The sequence below is a fragment of the Carassius gibelio genome, chromosome B7, assembly GCF_023724105.1.
Source record: "Carassius gibelio isolate Cgi1373 ecotype wild population from Czech Republic chromosome B7, carGib1.2-hapl.c, whole genome shotgun sequence".
Classification (NCBI taxonomy): domain Eukaryota; kingdom Metazoa; phylum Chordata; class Actinopteri; order Cypriniformes; family Cyprinidae; genus Carassius; species Carassius gibelio.
The window spans coordinates 30,817,842-30,833,300 of NC_068402.1; the positions used below are offsets into that span (position 1 = coordinate 30,817,842).

General features: G+C 37.8%; 1 protein-coding gene across 2 annotated transcripts in view; it reads right to left on the reverse strand.

The window, feature by feature from the left end:
• acsf3 (acyl-CoA synthetase family member 3) overlaps positions 1-15,459 on the reverse strand; it is a 40,207-nt gene that overhangs the window by 5,727 nt on the left and 19,021 nt on the right. For both annotated transcript variants that reach the window (XM_052562094.1, XM_052562095.1), the window contains exon 7: positions 14,980-15,106. In XM_052562094.1, the coding sequence (XP_052418054.1) occupies positions 14,980-15,106 (127 nt within the window). The remainder of the gene's footprint in view (positions 1-14,979; positions 15,107-15,459) is intronic.

The window sequence follows — 15,459 nt, forward strand, 5'->3', positions numbered from 1 at the left end:
AGGAGTCCATATGGGGCTCAAACAGTGAGGCAAGCGGCAGTATAGTCAACATCCTCCTACTACAGCTGTGGAAGGGGACAGCAATAAGAACATGAGGGTTGTGTGTGTGTGGGTGCTGCACGTTGTCCTCTGCTAAACTCTAATAATAGCCTGCAGTCAGGCTCAAGATCTTCTGCTTGCAATCTTAAAAACCAATTGCACAGAGCTGCTCAGCTGGAGACTGCTTAATTGCCACCCCATAACAGACAAACACACTGCAGCCATCAGCAGCAGGAGCAGTGTGGTACACCCTATCCAAACCAGGTGCAGGTTTCCGGCATCATGTTTCCTCACTGAAAGAGTGCTACAAAGTGACAAATGCAAAGCTAATCAAAACTTGGATTTACAGCTATGTTGATCTGAAACATAATCTGGCTCAAATGCTGAAAATAATGTGGACTTGTGGATCTGTGGCCTTGCCTTGAATGCATCTCTGAAGTCCCTTTTTGTAATTTGATGTTTCAAATAGGTGCTTACAAATTACCTCTTTGTGGCCATGATGCAGTCGTTTGCAAAACCCTATGCAACCATGGATAGTGTCATAAGCTGCATCCAAAAGTAGTAGTACAGGGAATGTTGTTCCTCACCATTTAACAAATATTACAATTCCTTGCCCACAGCCATGAGATAAGTGTCCAAAGTTTCCACTGGATACTCGCTTCAGAATCTTGGCAGAACTAGTAGGTCATCTGGGTATTTTTTTTGTGCAATTCTTTATGAATCATGCTTATTTGGACTTACCTGTAATACTACTTTTTGCATATCATGTAGTAAGGAAGTAGACATAATTTTGCATTGCTTGTCACAGTTGTGACATAATAGTTAAAGAGCCTGACATGTAACCCGAAGGTTTGCGGGTTCGTGTCTCAGGTCCAGCAGGGATTATAGGTGGGGAATATCCAGTGCTTTCTCCACCCTCAATACCATGTGCAAAATGAGACCCTTGAGGAGGGCACCAAACCCACAACTGCTCCTCGGGCACCACAGCTTTGGCTGCCCACTGCTCCGGGTGTGTTTACGGTGTGTGTGTGTGTGCACTTGGATGGGTTAAATGCAGAGCACAAATTCTAAGTATGGGATACCATACTTGGCCACTTGTCACATCCTTTCCTTTCCTTTTAGGACAATATCAGATTGACAGCAAAATGATGGAACCTTTAGCTTGTTGCTTTATCATGACGTGCCCGGTTAGGACAGGGTGTTAGCCTCCACTTTAACACACACCTTGATGAAAAGCCAAAGAGTCTGAAAAATACAAGTCATCACAAGCCAGAAAGTCTTTCAATCTCTTTAGCAGAGCGGAGACAAAGAGACTACTCATCGAGTGTTGGGGCTCAGCTGGGGCAGGACCATGAATCCGACAGGAAATAGGTCATAGCAGGTGAGTGACTGAGTGTGAAAGAAAAGGAGGAATGAACATTGGGCAAAGGTGTTGGATGTCCAGCATGGATCATTATTGAGTGCTATCCCCAGCTGTGGCGAAGGGGAGTTGAGAAACGAGAGTGCATGTGTGTGAGGTTTGTGAAGGTTAAGGATATGTCATGGGTTATAGTGTATCAGTGTGTGTGGGATAGGGTGGTTAAGTTGGCAGGGCAAGGGGAACTAAACATAGGCTTGTGACTGGTTGGAGATGAAGCCAGTTGATGAGTGAGATGGGAATCACCCCCACCCCCCATGATCAGTCAATACATCAGCAGCAAACAACTCATTGCCACAAACTTTAATTAATTTCCTCCTTTTATTGCCACAATACTTCCTTTGCATTCCTAAAGGAAACATGCCTGTCAGCATTACTTGGTGGACTCTTTTGACCTGGTTCCAGTAAGTTACCTTCTAAAACACATCAAAATCAATGCATGATTTACTCACCCTCAAATAATTCTATGTGTATATGACTGTCTTCTTTCAGACACGTACTATGGGAGTTAGATTAAAAATTGTCCTGGCTCTTTCAAGGTTTATTATGGTAGTGAATTGTTTTTGAAGATTTTGAAGCACCCAAAAATTCAGAAATCCATTATAAAAAGTTCTCCACACAGCTCAGGGGGGATGAATTTGTGTAAGAAAAATATACATATTTAAAATTATATAAACTGTCTCTGGCTTCCAGTAGTTGTCTTATGCACATTCACGAGAGAGTGTCGATCCAGCAGATAACGTAGGACGTAAGCACAGCACCCTTTGACGAGTCCGATCACACCGGTGTGATTAGAACTTTCAGTGCGTCACGTCATCAACTGCTGAATTTAAATCTGCTTTCGCACTTTGACTGACGCAGAGCCAGATTGGACATGGTGAGCACTTGTCATATTCAGTATTTTCAACCATTTAATGCTTATTTAAAGTTCCAGACATTTCAATACACATGAGAACTAGCAAAAACATACATTTACAGTTTGTAAAATATAATGTACGTTGATGTCTGTGGAAACTGCAATAATGATACTTACAAATATAATCTGACGACATGTTTTTTATTGATATCACATACAGATTGTGTAGGTAACTAAAGTTTACTCTGGTCTTCTCTCAGTTTATCGCGGACTTACGTTTATGTGTTTTCGGGAGGAGAGGATGAATTTGCGTGTTGTGAATTCAACAGCTCGGATTCAGCACGAACTAACATAGCGGCGCCCTTCACCCGGTATAGATCAACTAACATGGTCGATATAAAAGTGTTTAAACTACCAAATATATTTACTTGCACATATTTCAGAATCGGAATATAAAATATTTCATAATACAGTGAGCATGTTTTGGGAACATTTTGAATAAAACAGGAAAAACTAAATAAAAGCGATCCATGTGTCATACAGATCTATTATGGCTATGTTGTGTCACATGACAAGCATAACACGTCGCCATGAAAACAATAAGACGATACTTTCTAAAATAACGGTCGTCTAAAAAAACTCACGCCGGGGTCTCAGCTAGAATATTGTAAACTCACGTGTGAAAGGGTTAATAGACAGAGCCGTAGTTTGCTTACAAGCTACGCAATATCGCGTTCATAATCACATGCGATTAATCTGTGACCTATCCCTTTAACAACTACATAGCAACACCGTTGCAACACCAAAAATACCCTAGCATTATAGTGGGGAGTTTTGTACAGGCAAATACACTTTTTTTGTTTGTTTTCGAAAATGTCTAGTTTCATTCATACTTCCTTTAACTCATTAAACTGAGGTGCCCATACTGGCAGTAAGAGTTCAAACTTCACATGGTCTGTACTGTTGGCACTACTTGTACCCCCATCAATGGTTTTTTGGCCAATTGAGCATGTTAAATTGGTGGTGGAGTCCGAGATCACGAGATCACTGTGACCATCCGTTCAGCTTAGCGAACCAATGCATGATGAGGAAAACGGTACTGACTGAAGCTAGCAAATGAAACTCGAGCAATTGTGGTGTTAAAGCAAGTACAATTTGTAATTACATATACAGACTTCTGCCATCTACTGGTTTGGAGAGTAATTGCCTTTCACACAGGGGTCGAACATCTGTGCTATTTAGCGGTTTTCATGTGGTGCGTTGAAAATGCAACTTTTTGGCCCAGAAACTGGCGACATGAGGCAGATATATTAAGATCACATGAAAAAAAAATTATTACTAAGAAAAACGGCTGTTATCGGACACTTGTTAATGCAATAAAAAAAATCATGGCCAATTTGAGTAGCGCAGGTCCAATATGCTTGCCATAATTGTCAGATTTTGTACACAAAGTGTACATAGAAAAACAACTGCCTTTTCCCCCCAATACATTTTCAATAAAGCTCTAAAACGTAGAGCTTTTTTCTCTCTCTCCATCTCCAGCGAGGAGCACGGCATCAATAGAGGGCCCATCTGTTCCCATACATCAGGCTCTTCATTTCAGTTTATTAGCTGGGATAAATCATAAATATTTCATTATACATCACTGGCGGCTGTCGCAGGGACGGCGCAATTTATCAGCGCTGCCCTCTCTTGCCGCCCAGCACCGGAGCAATAAGCTTTCCAGTCTATTAAACAAGATTGATACAGTGTGTAAATTTAGATATTGGGAATTTCTTCACAGACCACTGCTCCACAGTGATAGGCTGGGGTGAGGTGAAGGAGAAGCGGGTGGGTGGAAGGAGACAGAGAGCATGAGCAAGGGATGGGGGCGGTGGGGAAAAGTGGCTGGGTGTTAACAGCAGTAAGAGTGTATTTACACTCGCCTCGTCCTTCTTTAAAATAACCCTATCCGCAAATGCAAGGTGTAATTTGGTCACAGCAGCGTAGCTTCCTTCTCATGGAAATGAACCAGGAACATGTTTGACATGGGGACAGATAAGCTGTTGGCGAGTGAGGGAAGAGAATTTACAGAGGTTTTTTTCCTCTTTAAGAATTCATAATGCCCCTGGGGAGGGATCAAAGGTCACAGAAAGTATTAAACCCTGGCGTCAGGGTTTTCTTCTATGATTACAAGCAAAAGAAGGTTGATGAATATGTGGATATGAATAACAGTCCTAACCAGCAAAAAAAAAACAAAAAAAAACGAAATGCTACCAGCTTAATTGATAAGAATTTTTGTCCTAACCAACTGGAAAACAACAAGTAATTTTTTGTTTGTTGAGTTTGGTTTCTATTCCTGCAGTATTGCTCTGGGCAGGCCATATAACGGTTTATTATATAATTAAATAAATTAATGTGATTCTTGATTGATTGTGATTATGCTAGCATCTTCATGTTCAGTGAGGAAAGACAAATAGTTTGTTGCTTTACAATTGTAGCGTGTAAACTGTAGAAAAATATTTTTCAGAGAAAAAGTAGGAGAAAAAATTATATTCCATATTGAAGTTTCATTAAAATTGATTAATAATATAATGTGATGTAATCAATAAAAAAATAAATACATAATAATTTACGATTTAAACCGGTTTATGTCAAAACTAATAATATTTGAACTGTAAAATTATTTAAGTTGTAGCTTTTACAGTCATTTTACAGTTTAGGATGTTACCATAGACATTGGCTACCTATATGTAGTTCTATAATAATATTGCAGTTTTCCCTAATCAAACTTATTTTCTGAAGAATTTAAAGAGTAGGCCTATTAATCATTATTATTTGATTATATATCTCCCCTCTTTCATTCAACAATGTATCCAAGTCATTATACAGTATATGTTAAATGCATTTTTAAGGTATTAATAAATTAATGCGGTCACGCCATTGACTCACAAGCCAAAATTCCTGTAAACTGCCTTGAAACTAATCAAGTGTCTCCCAGAAGGTAACAAACACTATAAGCAAATGAGACCAAATGATTGATTTTACATTGTTTATGAGAACGTAAGGACAGTTACATAGACATTCTCTCGAACCACACACCTACCATCAACACAACATTTAACAGCAAAGACCTCTGATTCTGAACACTATGTCGCGACTCATTTACATCAGGTAAACAATGACCCGTCAACTACATGACAACTTTCTGGCCGACTAGTAAAAATGAGTAATTGTGCGAACGCTAATATGAACCGCTCCATGAACACAGTGGCAGCAAAGGCATCAGTCTACTGAAGTCACTGCAGAAGCGCTATGGCCCAGCGGCTTTCCTAATTAAAATGATAAGAAGCTTTATTGCACTAGTTCTTTTTTTCTCAATGTCTGGCTGAGGTGTTTAAGTGAACACAGCCATGTTGCATGCTAAACAAGTACGAACACATGATGCAATGTGGAGAAAGCATCCCAGAGACAACTCATGCGTTTAAAGCAAAGTCAATCTTCACATTATTTCCACATATAGTGTCATTTCAGATGGTGAGCTGAGGTTTGGTGATGCTTTAACATAAGAAATCCAATATGTTTGGTTATATTTTTAACTCTTTGATTTAACACAAAGTGTTAAAAAAAGTGTAGTTTTTCATACCCACAAATTACCTGAACATGCCATCAAACACATCTGTAAAAGCTCCTGGCACATGCCAACACTTAAACAAACATAAATAGGCTATTTTGCTGGAAGCTGAGGGTGTAAACAAAACCAATGCAGCACACGCACATCATACACACACACATACTTTCATGAGAGGCTGAAGGAGGTTGACAGCTCAGGAAAGGGCAGTGTGAAAGAGGCCATGTTTCACGTCCAGCACACTTACACATCAGTGAACAAACACAGCGCTCTGACAAGCTGTGAGCTCCACTGCTCCTCCTGAACATGTGTGAATGACTCTATATTCCCTGACAGCCATGGACGCAAAATTGAGGTGAAGAGCATAGGCTGACTGGGTTTGTAAAACTTGAACTGAGCTTCTGTTGGATATTTATAAAAATTCTAAAGTGAAAAGAGAAAAAAAAGCATTTATTTACTCTTTAAATCATGTTAAAATGTAGTCATATGTATCAAATATGATACAACAGGCTTTTGAGAGACATTTTTGTATTTTTATCTTACTTTTTTTAAATGGCACCAAATTGCAGATTTAGAATTTAATTTGCTTTCAGACATGACAACAACAATTTGGGTTTCAGCATAATAGTGTGTGTTAGTGTATTAAATATTTGCTTGTAATAGGTGCTGCAGTGCTCTTTAAGATGAAGAAGGAACAAAACATAATCAAAGACTAGCTCAATGAAGGATAATGTTGAAAGTCAGCACATAAAGTGCCATCCTCCTCCAATATAAGCAGAACTCGGAAAGAATTGTAGATTAAGTGGGGCCTGATGGAAAGTGATCTGTGTTAAGTAATCATATACAGTAAACACTCACAACAACATGAATATTAATGCATGAATTTTAGAGCATTATAACACTTCCAGCTCCACATAAAGGCTAATGAGGGTGAATAACAAGGCAAGCACTGACAAAACACAAATTACATTTATCATCCTTAAGCTTTTTTTTCTTCTCATCAGTTGCAATCAAATATGTATATCTCTACAATACTCTTCCTGTTAAAGAATTAAACTCATACCGCTTTAAGTGAACCAAAATTACATTCACACCGGCTTTGAAAGTGGATTCAGATCTCATTTTGCTCCAACTGTGACAAGAGCCTTAATTCGTTGTTCATTGAAACAGTCATCTTGGATAATCTTGTAACGTAATACTGATAATGATGACCATAATTTAAATTCATATTTGAGTATAGTTAGGGCTTTCAAAATTAACACATTAACTTATTTGAAATAATACAATGAATTTAATGATTGAGGCATAATAAGCACCAACTCAAGTGTCCGCAAATCATTCCTGTTTGCTTACAGCGAATAAAATCGAATCAGAATAATCACAGCAACTCTTCATCAGTTGTTGGAATGAGTAACATTAACATTAATGGTATTATAAGGATGGACTGAAAATAGTACGTCATCCAAGCATTTTATTTTTCAATACGCTGTAATTCACAATGCACAAATTCTAATCTTAGATACTATTTTGAAAAGAATGTAGGCCAACTGGGACACAGCCATAGTCTTATTTTAGTAATTAATACCAGAGCGAGTGCTTTACACTTGGGTGAGTGATCTTGTTTGTCTAATATGATTCAGTGAGAGGGCGGAATTGTTAACGGCAATGATTTGAAGCTTTCATATGATAAGCCCAACTTTAGGATATCATGGAGGTTTGGGATCTAATATATATATATATATATATATATATATTAGGGCCGGGACTTAAACGCGTTAATTGAGATTAATTAATAACACAAAAAATAACGCGTTAACTAAGATGAATTAATTACAGAAAAAAGATTCCCACGTTTTTAATAACTTATTTTTGCACCGCAGAAAGTTTCTCACTGGATGAGTTTCGGCGGGACCGATTATACTGGAGCACCAACTATCGTTCGCACATCACCGCAGCATATCTAGCCGAGAGTATTACCTCAAAACATATAGCAGCTAGCGTGGACTTTACACTTTATGTTGAACTATGTATTATTTTGTTGGTGCAACAGTTTATGTTGAACTCTTTATTATTTTGGCCAAGGTTATTGAGAGTTGGACTTAGTATGTTATGGCCTCTGAAGCAACAGAGAGATGTTTTCTAATAGTCAGTGTTTCCAATGTTCTGAATGTAATTGACAGTATTGTGTTTTACTAAAAAAAAAAAAAAAAAAAAAACACTTTACAGAAGGTTCCAGCACCTATAAGCTTCCTGAATTTCTGAAATGTACTATTTCTAAATTGTTTCTAAATATTCTATTGCTACACTTCATGGCAAATATTGCACTGGTCTGCTAGACTTGGTTGACCAAATATAAACAATATTTTGTTGCTTAAGCTTATGTATTCAGTCATTATTCAATGGTATACTATAAATATAAATATATATATATATATATATATATATATATATATATATATAATATAATATAATATATATAAAATATAAATAAAATTTGTTTACTTCTCACTGTTCTCAGGTCAAATATTTATATGCGATTAAAATGCGATTAATTTCGATTAATTAATTACAAAGCCTCTAATTAATTAGATTAATTTTTTTAATCGAGTCCCATATATATATATATATATATATATATATATATATATATATATATGTATGTATGTATGTATGTATGTATGTATGTATGTATATATATATATATATATATATATATATATATATATATATAAGATGTGAGGATGGAGTGAATCAAGTGAAGTGATTTGATTTATCCTCACTTCCTTCAGCGTTACTTCAAAGTGTCATCAGCTGTGATTAAAGGTATCTGCCCTTATGTTGTTAAAGTTTGTTAATTAAGACATTCAAAATAAATATTAACAAAGCAAGATGCCCTGTTTGAAATATATGACTTGCATTGTTTATTTGAAGTGAAAAGGTAAAATATAAATAAAAAATATTACAACAGATGTGAAGGGGGAGGAGAATTTAAGTCGATAAAAGACTTCCGCATAGGATACACCTGTGTATCCTCGCTCATCCCTCCTCATGAAGCCTCCTCCCTCCTCGATCCTCGCCTCCTCCTGGTGCAATTAGAGAATTGAGATGTCCTTCAAGATGGCTGTGCTCGATCGGTTTCCGGGTCATAGGATGGAGGACGGAGGAGCGAGGAGACAAGGAGGGATATTGAGAAGCACCCCAGGTCTCTCTAGCTCCGAAGGACAGGACAAGTGTAAAAATTAGACTAGGTCAAGCAGCTGTTGAGGGCAGCCCCTCAGTGGGTTGGGGTAGGTAGTTGGGCGGACATGTCTTAGGCAAGACCTCAGAGCTGTTGAGAATCAGTGCCAACATTTCAAGCTCAAGAAACAGATTTACCAAGAGAAAACTGCAAACTGACTGCTTCAAGCACAAGGAAAACTCATAAATGACTGTAGCTTTTGGGCCTGTGTGTCTGGACGTTTTTTTAGGAATGACATGCAGAGCTGTACACACAGCCAGGAATAGGACAACCAATTTTCATTGTGCTCTAAGACATCGTTACTTTCTTTTAGCATTGCATTATTGTGAATGAATGATCAGTCCACATTATTTTGATGAAAAAGTAAATGTTTATCTTTGTAGTTAAATACTTTATATTACAGCAGGGCAAACCATTTACACAAAGAGTGAATTTGCAGGGCAGCTTTATAAAAAGGAGCCTGCTAAAGTGTCCTCAAATAGCACATGGCTGTCTAGCATCTGTGACAGCAACAGTAAGGTCACTTCTCGCTCTCACTGCTTTTCACTCCTCACACATAACGTCAAGCAAAGTACAATCAGCAACGCTCTATCTGTCAACAAGTGTGCTCTTTCTCAAAAACAGGATGATGGCACTGGGGACAGATATTCTTTTACTCTTCAAAAAGAAGAAAGAGTGATTGTCCTTGTACTCAATATGTGGCCCATTTCAACAGAGGACGAATGTATGTCACCTACACAGAATAATCTTAGCAGGTTACTTAGCAGTTCATGGCTCATAAGAACAAGATTAGAAGAATTTGAAAAATCTCAGATATACTGTATAAAATATATGAAAGTTAAAGGATTATGGGAAGGATGGGGGGTATGGTCAAATATTGCCGCATTTTACATCACATTACTGTATTGATTTTATTGAGGTCAATATTGAGATATTATTGAGGTATTTTCTTTGGGGGGGGAGGGGAACTGAACACCATTCTGAGACCTTGAGTCTTTGAGAAGTCTAACAAATCTTGTTTAAGGGATCTCGAAGAAAGACATATTGAAAACCATTTATTAATTAAAAACTAATGTTCTCCACACTCTATAACAGGAAATTCAGCACTCATCCAATGAACACTTTATCCAGTCTCACTAATGCAACAGATTCACTAATGCAAAACTTTTCTATTCATGGCTCATGAACGCAAAGACAATTTGCAATGTCCTCATGTAAAGAATAAGTAATGTTGTAATGGTTGCTAAAAAATTCTTTGCTGTCACAGAAAACAAGTATATTTATATATTAGGGCTGTCAACAAATATTCTAAATTGGAATATGTATTCGAATAGTAAAAAAAAAAAAAAACTAATTTTGAAGGTGAAAATTAATATTCGAATTGAAAAAAAAAAAAAGTGGAAAAAAACACCCGCGGTAGTAGAGGCGTGGTTGTCTGCTCTGCGAGTTGGCGCGCCTGAGGGTTCAGGTCACAGAAGTCGAACTGTCTGGCACAGCATCACTGCTGAAAGTTGACGCGTCTTCATGGAAGATGCCAGCAAGTGCAGAGCCCAACTCGACCGTAGCAGAGAAAATGAGGTAAAATTATTGACCCGTGAGGTAAGTTAGGATACCATTTGACAACTAGCAACATGAGGTCACATCTCAAAAATGTGCACCCAAATGAGCATGGCATAATGTGTGGAACTCTGGCTAAACAGTCACGTCTTGACACTTAACGTTAAATTTGCATCGCCCGCCGCAAGCTCTTTGTCTGCAACACGACAGGGGCCATAACGAATAAATAAATTCCGTTCTTTTGTAAGGACATGACACTGATCAGTATCGCGGATGGGACAGGCTTCGGGGAGTTCGGTCAAGCAATGGATCCGAGATTTGATTATTTAGCGTTTCATGTCAAGGAAAAGTTCCATGTTTACCACAGCACAGCTCGCTCGGAGCATTCAATGTCAGTTCTATATGCTGTAAAACTTCAATTATTATGATTATATTTGTTTCAATTACTGAATGAAGCCTGCTATACTTGGGACAACAGTCGCGACCTTAAATTGCTTGCACAAAAATCTTGATCAGCACTCAATTGTGTTTTTTCATTTAAACTGTTATGCGCAGAGAACGTGAGGGTCCGAGAGCGTGAGGTCTGTAGTCTTGGCCATTAGTTGATTTCCTTGTTTTTGTGTAGGTAGTACGTTGTCATATATGTTTAAACTTAAATAGACTACCTATACAAGTAGTTATGTCTCTTTGTATTATTTTTTCCTGTTATTGACGTAATGCAGGTCATTGAAGACATTCTTTTTAGAGGGAATATTTGAACGAGTTTGCGAATTTGAGCAATTTTGACAGCCCTAGTATATATACACACACACATATAGGCACACACACTGTATTCTTGATTATTCCAAACTTTTGTCCAGTACTGAATTTCAGAGCCATCATTGGACTTGTGATCTTCCCACTGGATAACTGTGTTAGACAGGCCAGTGAGAAGGAGAGATGTGTGACCTGAGGGTTGGGTTCAGAAAGAAGGAGGAGCAAAAGAAGGGTTAGGAGAAATAGATGGTGAGGGGGATGACTGAATGCTTCATGTGATCAAGCTTTGGCTGGGATCGCTTGAAAACAGAGCTGGGTGATGAATTGGCCGCCCAGCAGACTGAAAACACTGAAGCACAGAACAAAGCAAATAAAACTTGCAAACTCTCCATATATCATTAATAAATGTCTACAATTTGATCACGGTGGCGAGAGAGAGAGAGAGTGAAACAGCTAGTTAACATTCTGCCCAGCGCTCCGGTGCTCGGGAGTCAACCCCGTTACCACCTCGCTCCTGTTATTTACGAGCAGCTGGGCTAATGTGCATTCCCTAACCAGTGCTTACCCGAGCGCACCCGACTTTTAGCATGCCTCCATTATTCATAACTATGTGTGCGCAGCATTTGGAAAATTGCTAATGCTTCTCTGTGCGCAGCCTTGTCTTATTTATTTATTTTTATTTATTGTTTCCCAGAGCATAATTTATTCCAGGAAAGAGCTGTCCTGCTAGAGAAGAGGGCATCACCTCAACCCGCTTGTCTTTCTTCATTTCTTTTCCTTTTCCCTGGTTTCTTTCCCTACTGTTTGTGTGTTAGAAAAAAATGTATTGGTTGTTTACAGCATGTGGGATCTTACTATAGTATCATGGGTAAAAACTATACAACATATAACCAAAGACAGACAAGCCTGAACTTCAGTTGACAACAGAGAGTTCAAAGACCATCTGATACATATCACACACAAATATGACAAGTATATTTTTTAAATAACAAGGTTAAAACAGACCCATTTACATGTTATTATATGTTATTATGTTGGTCGGACAATCTCTTCCTGCCTAACTTGACAGTTCTTGGGAAGAATAACCTTTATGTTAGACTTTGAGCTGATAGTAAAACATCTAAAAAGACGTAGTGAGTCAGTTGGCAAAAAAAGATGAATAGCAGGCTACCAAGTTAATCTTTCACTTACAGAAAATGTAAAGCAAAAGCCAGGGCCAGATAATGATCCTAGATATTTATTATGAAATCCTAATGACCTTCAACCAGAGTTAATGAGGATCTGTGCGTGTGTGTGTGTGTGGACTGCTGATGGAGTATCCAACAGCCTGAGATTCATAGCAACAACAAAAGAACAAGAGATATGGAAGAGGAGGAGGAGGGGGTACATAAAGGCACGCATGAAAATCAATGGGAAGAACGAAGCATGAGGATTGGCAGAAAGTGAGCGCTGTAGAAAGGGTGACAGATGATCTATAGAGGTGCCAGTCACAGCCTGCAGCCACACTTACACTATTAGAGACACAGCCGGGCAGACACGGGCCACATTGATCTGCTCCATCTCCCTCTCTGAGAGTGTGATGATGAAATGTGAGGGTGTGAGGGTGAGCAGATGGACTGCAGCATCCAGCAAACTCGGGAAGAACAAGAAGAGCAGTCTTTAAGGTTGCAGGTGAAAAGGAAATGAGAAGGACGTTTCTTTTTAGGGATAGGCAGGATGGTCGATTAATTGTTCATGAGCTGACTACATGATTAGTGAGGTCAACAAGTTTTTTTTGGAGAGGTGAGGGGGGTTGTTACACACAACACACAGTAAAACACATACACCGCTAAAGTGTTTCAGTGACAACCTTCAATGACTGCCCAAGATGATACCGGTAGTCTTTAATTGAAATTTAGGGCAAGACTGACTAATGGTTTGTGCCAATGAATAAAAAACAGTCATGATTTACTAATAATTAGTGATGAAAAGCGGAATTCAATTTACTGGTATTTGTGCCATTATTTAACACCCAAAATAAGCATGTCTTAACACATTTTGTGCTTGACATGGCTGCAATAATTGCTCATTTGTGCTGCTCTTGATAGATAGTAGATTGGGTTGGTCATTATGGAAATGAGCTGGCTGTGTCTGTTCTTTAATTTGCTCATTTTCAGTAGATCATCTGCAAAATGAACGCAAATGGATCTTTTGTGAATGTGTGTCGGAGATCCATGCAAAAGTGACTTTTTTTTGCACACACACAAAACATTGACATCGATTCATGAAAATGGAAATAAACCGATTCATGTGGATTACTTTTATGATGTTTTTGGAGCTTGAAAGTTTTGGTTGAATCGACTTTCACTTGAGGATAAAAAGGTCTCAGGTGTCATTAAAAATCTTAATTTGCGTCTTGAAGATAAAAGGAGATTTGGAATGACATGAGGGTGAGTAACTGATAACAGAATATTCATTATTGAATGTGAATTACTGTGGATTAAAAATAATATTCCAAAACCCTAGACGGCTCATTGTTGTGGTATCACTGGTTTCAGATTCACCTGCTCTAAAACTCTAATGAACAAATCAAATAATTTGCCGTTTTATATCTTTTTATCATGTTTAATAATCTATTCCTCAGTAGGGGCTTTTTATGCCAACATCATGCCATTAGTACTGTTAGCATTGGTATTAATACTAGCGAGAGTCTAAATATTAATAAACAAGAAGCAAATAGTCCGTTTCAGAAATGGTTTTTTCCATATGAATACATACCACCAGAATGAAACCACACACACACACACACACACAGGCTGCAGACTGGTGTGTTTTGAGCTGATTGCTCTCTGTCTCTTATTATGGGATGGTGCTGTGTAATGGAGTGTGACAGAAGCGTGGAGCACTGCGACTCTGTCCTTGCTGCCTCCTGCAGTCTCTCTCTCTCTCATCAAACTGCTCTCTTTTCCTTGACATTCTCATTTACATTTTTTTTGGTCTCACTTTATATTAGGTGGCCTTAACTACTGTGAACTTACATTTAAATTAATCAATTGATTCAATGCACTTATTGTGTAGAGTACATACATGTTTTTACATTATACTTATATTTTTATCTGTAACATCTGTAAATACATTTATACATTTTACATTTACAGCATGACAAGTTTGCATCTAATTTTCTGTTGCATAAAAGAAAAGCCAATAATAAATCACGATAGAATTTTCATTTTTGGGTGAACAATTCTTTTAATTTTATGTCCTGCTTTTATGATAGCAAACTGGACCAATATGTCTTTTCCTTTTATCTCTCGTTATTTTTTATATTTTATATTAGATTTATCTTGCACTTTATTCAGACAGACAGTCAAACCTTTATATAGCTTTTCATATAGCATGTCCCACAGAACTAGGGCTGTTAAAGTTGAACACACAGTCTCATCTATGCACAGTATGTAGACATGCTCCCCTATATTGTATGTGTACTACCATAACAGACAAGCATCAAATAAGTGTGAGAGCAGTACCGGTTTTGAACCATCCGTCCTCAGTGAAGCTGTCTGCGGTCTCCTGAGGTTTGTTCCAGTACTTCTGAAAGACAGAAGAACCTCGAACCAACAGCTCGCCTTCCTTCCCCTCCAAACCAGCCTTCACCTGAAAAATAATAAAAAAAACAAACAAACATATGTCTAGGAGTCAGTAGGGCTTCTTCATTAATAACTGTGTACATATAGTAAATACAAATTTGATCATATATTTTAATCAGTTTAAATGCATACTTAAAGTGTTTTTTTTTTTTTTGTGAGAAAATTTATACAGGTTTTATGCACAAGAAGGTGTGCACATAAACTTAAGGAATGACTGTCCACCTTCTTCTGTAATATTTTACTGTATTTTAAATTATGGGTAGTACTTCCGGTTTGGAGAACTTTCACTCATGGCTAAATGATTGAAACAAATAATTTCCTATAATAGGCTACAAATAATATTATTTGCACTACAAATAA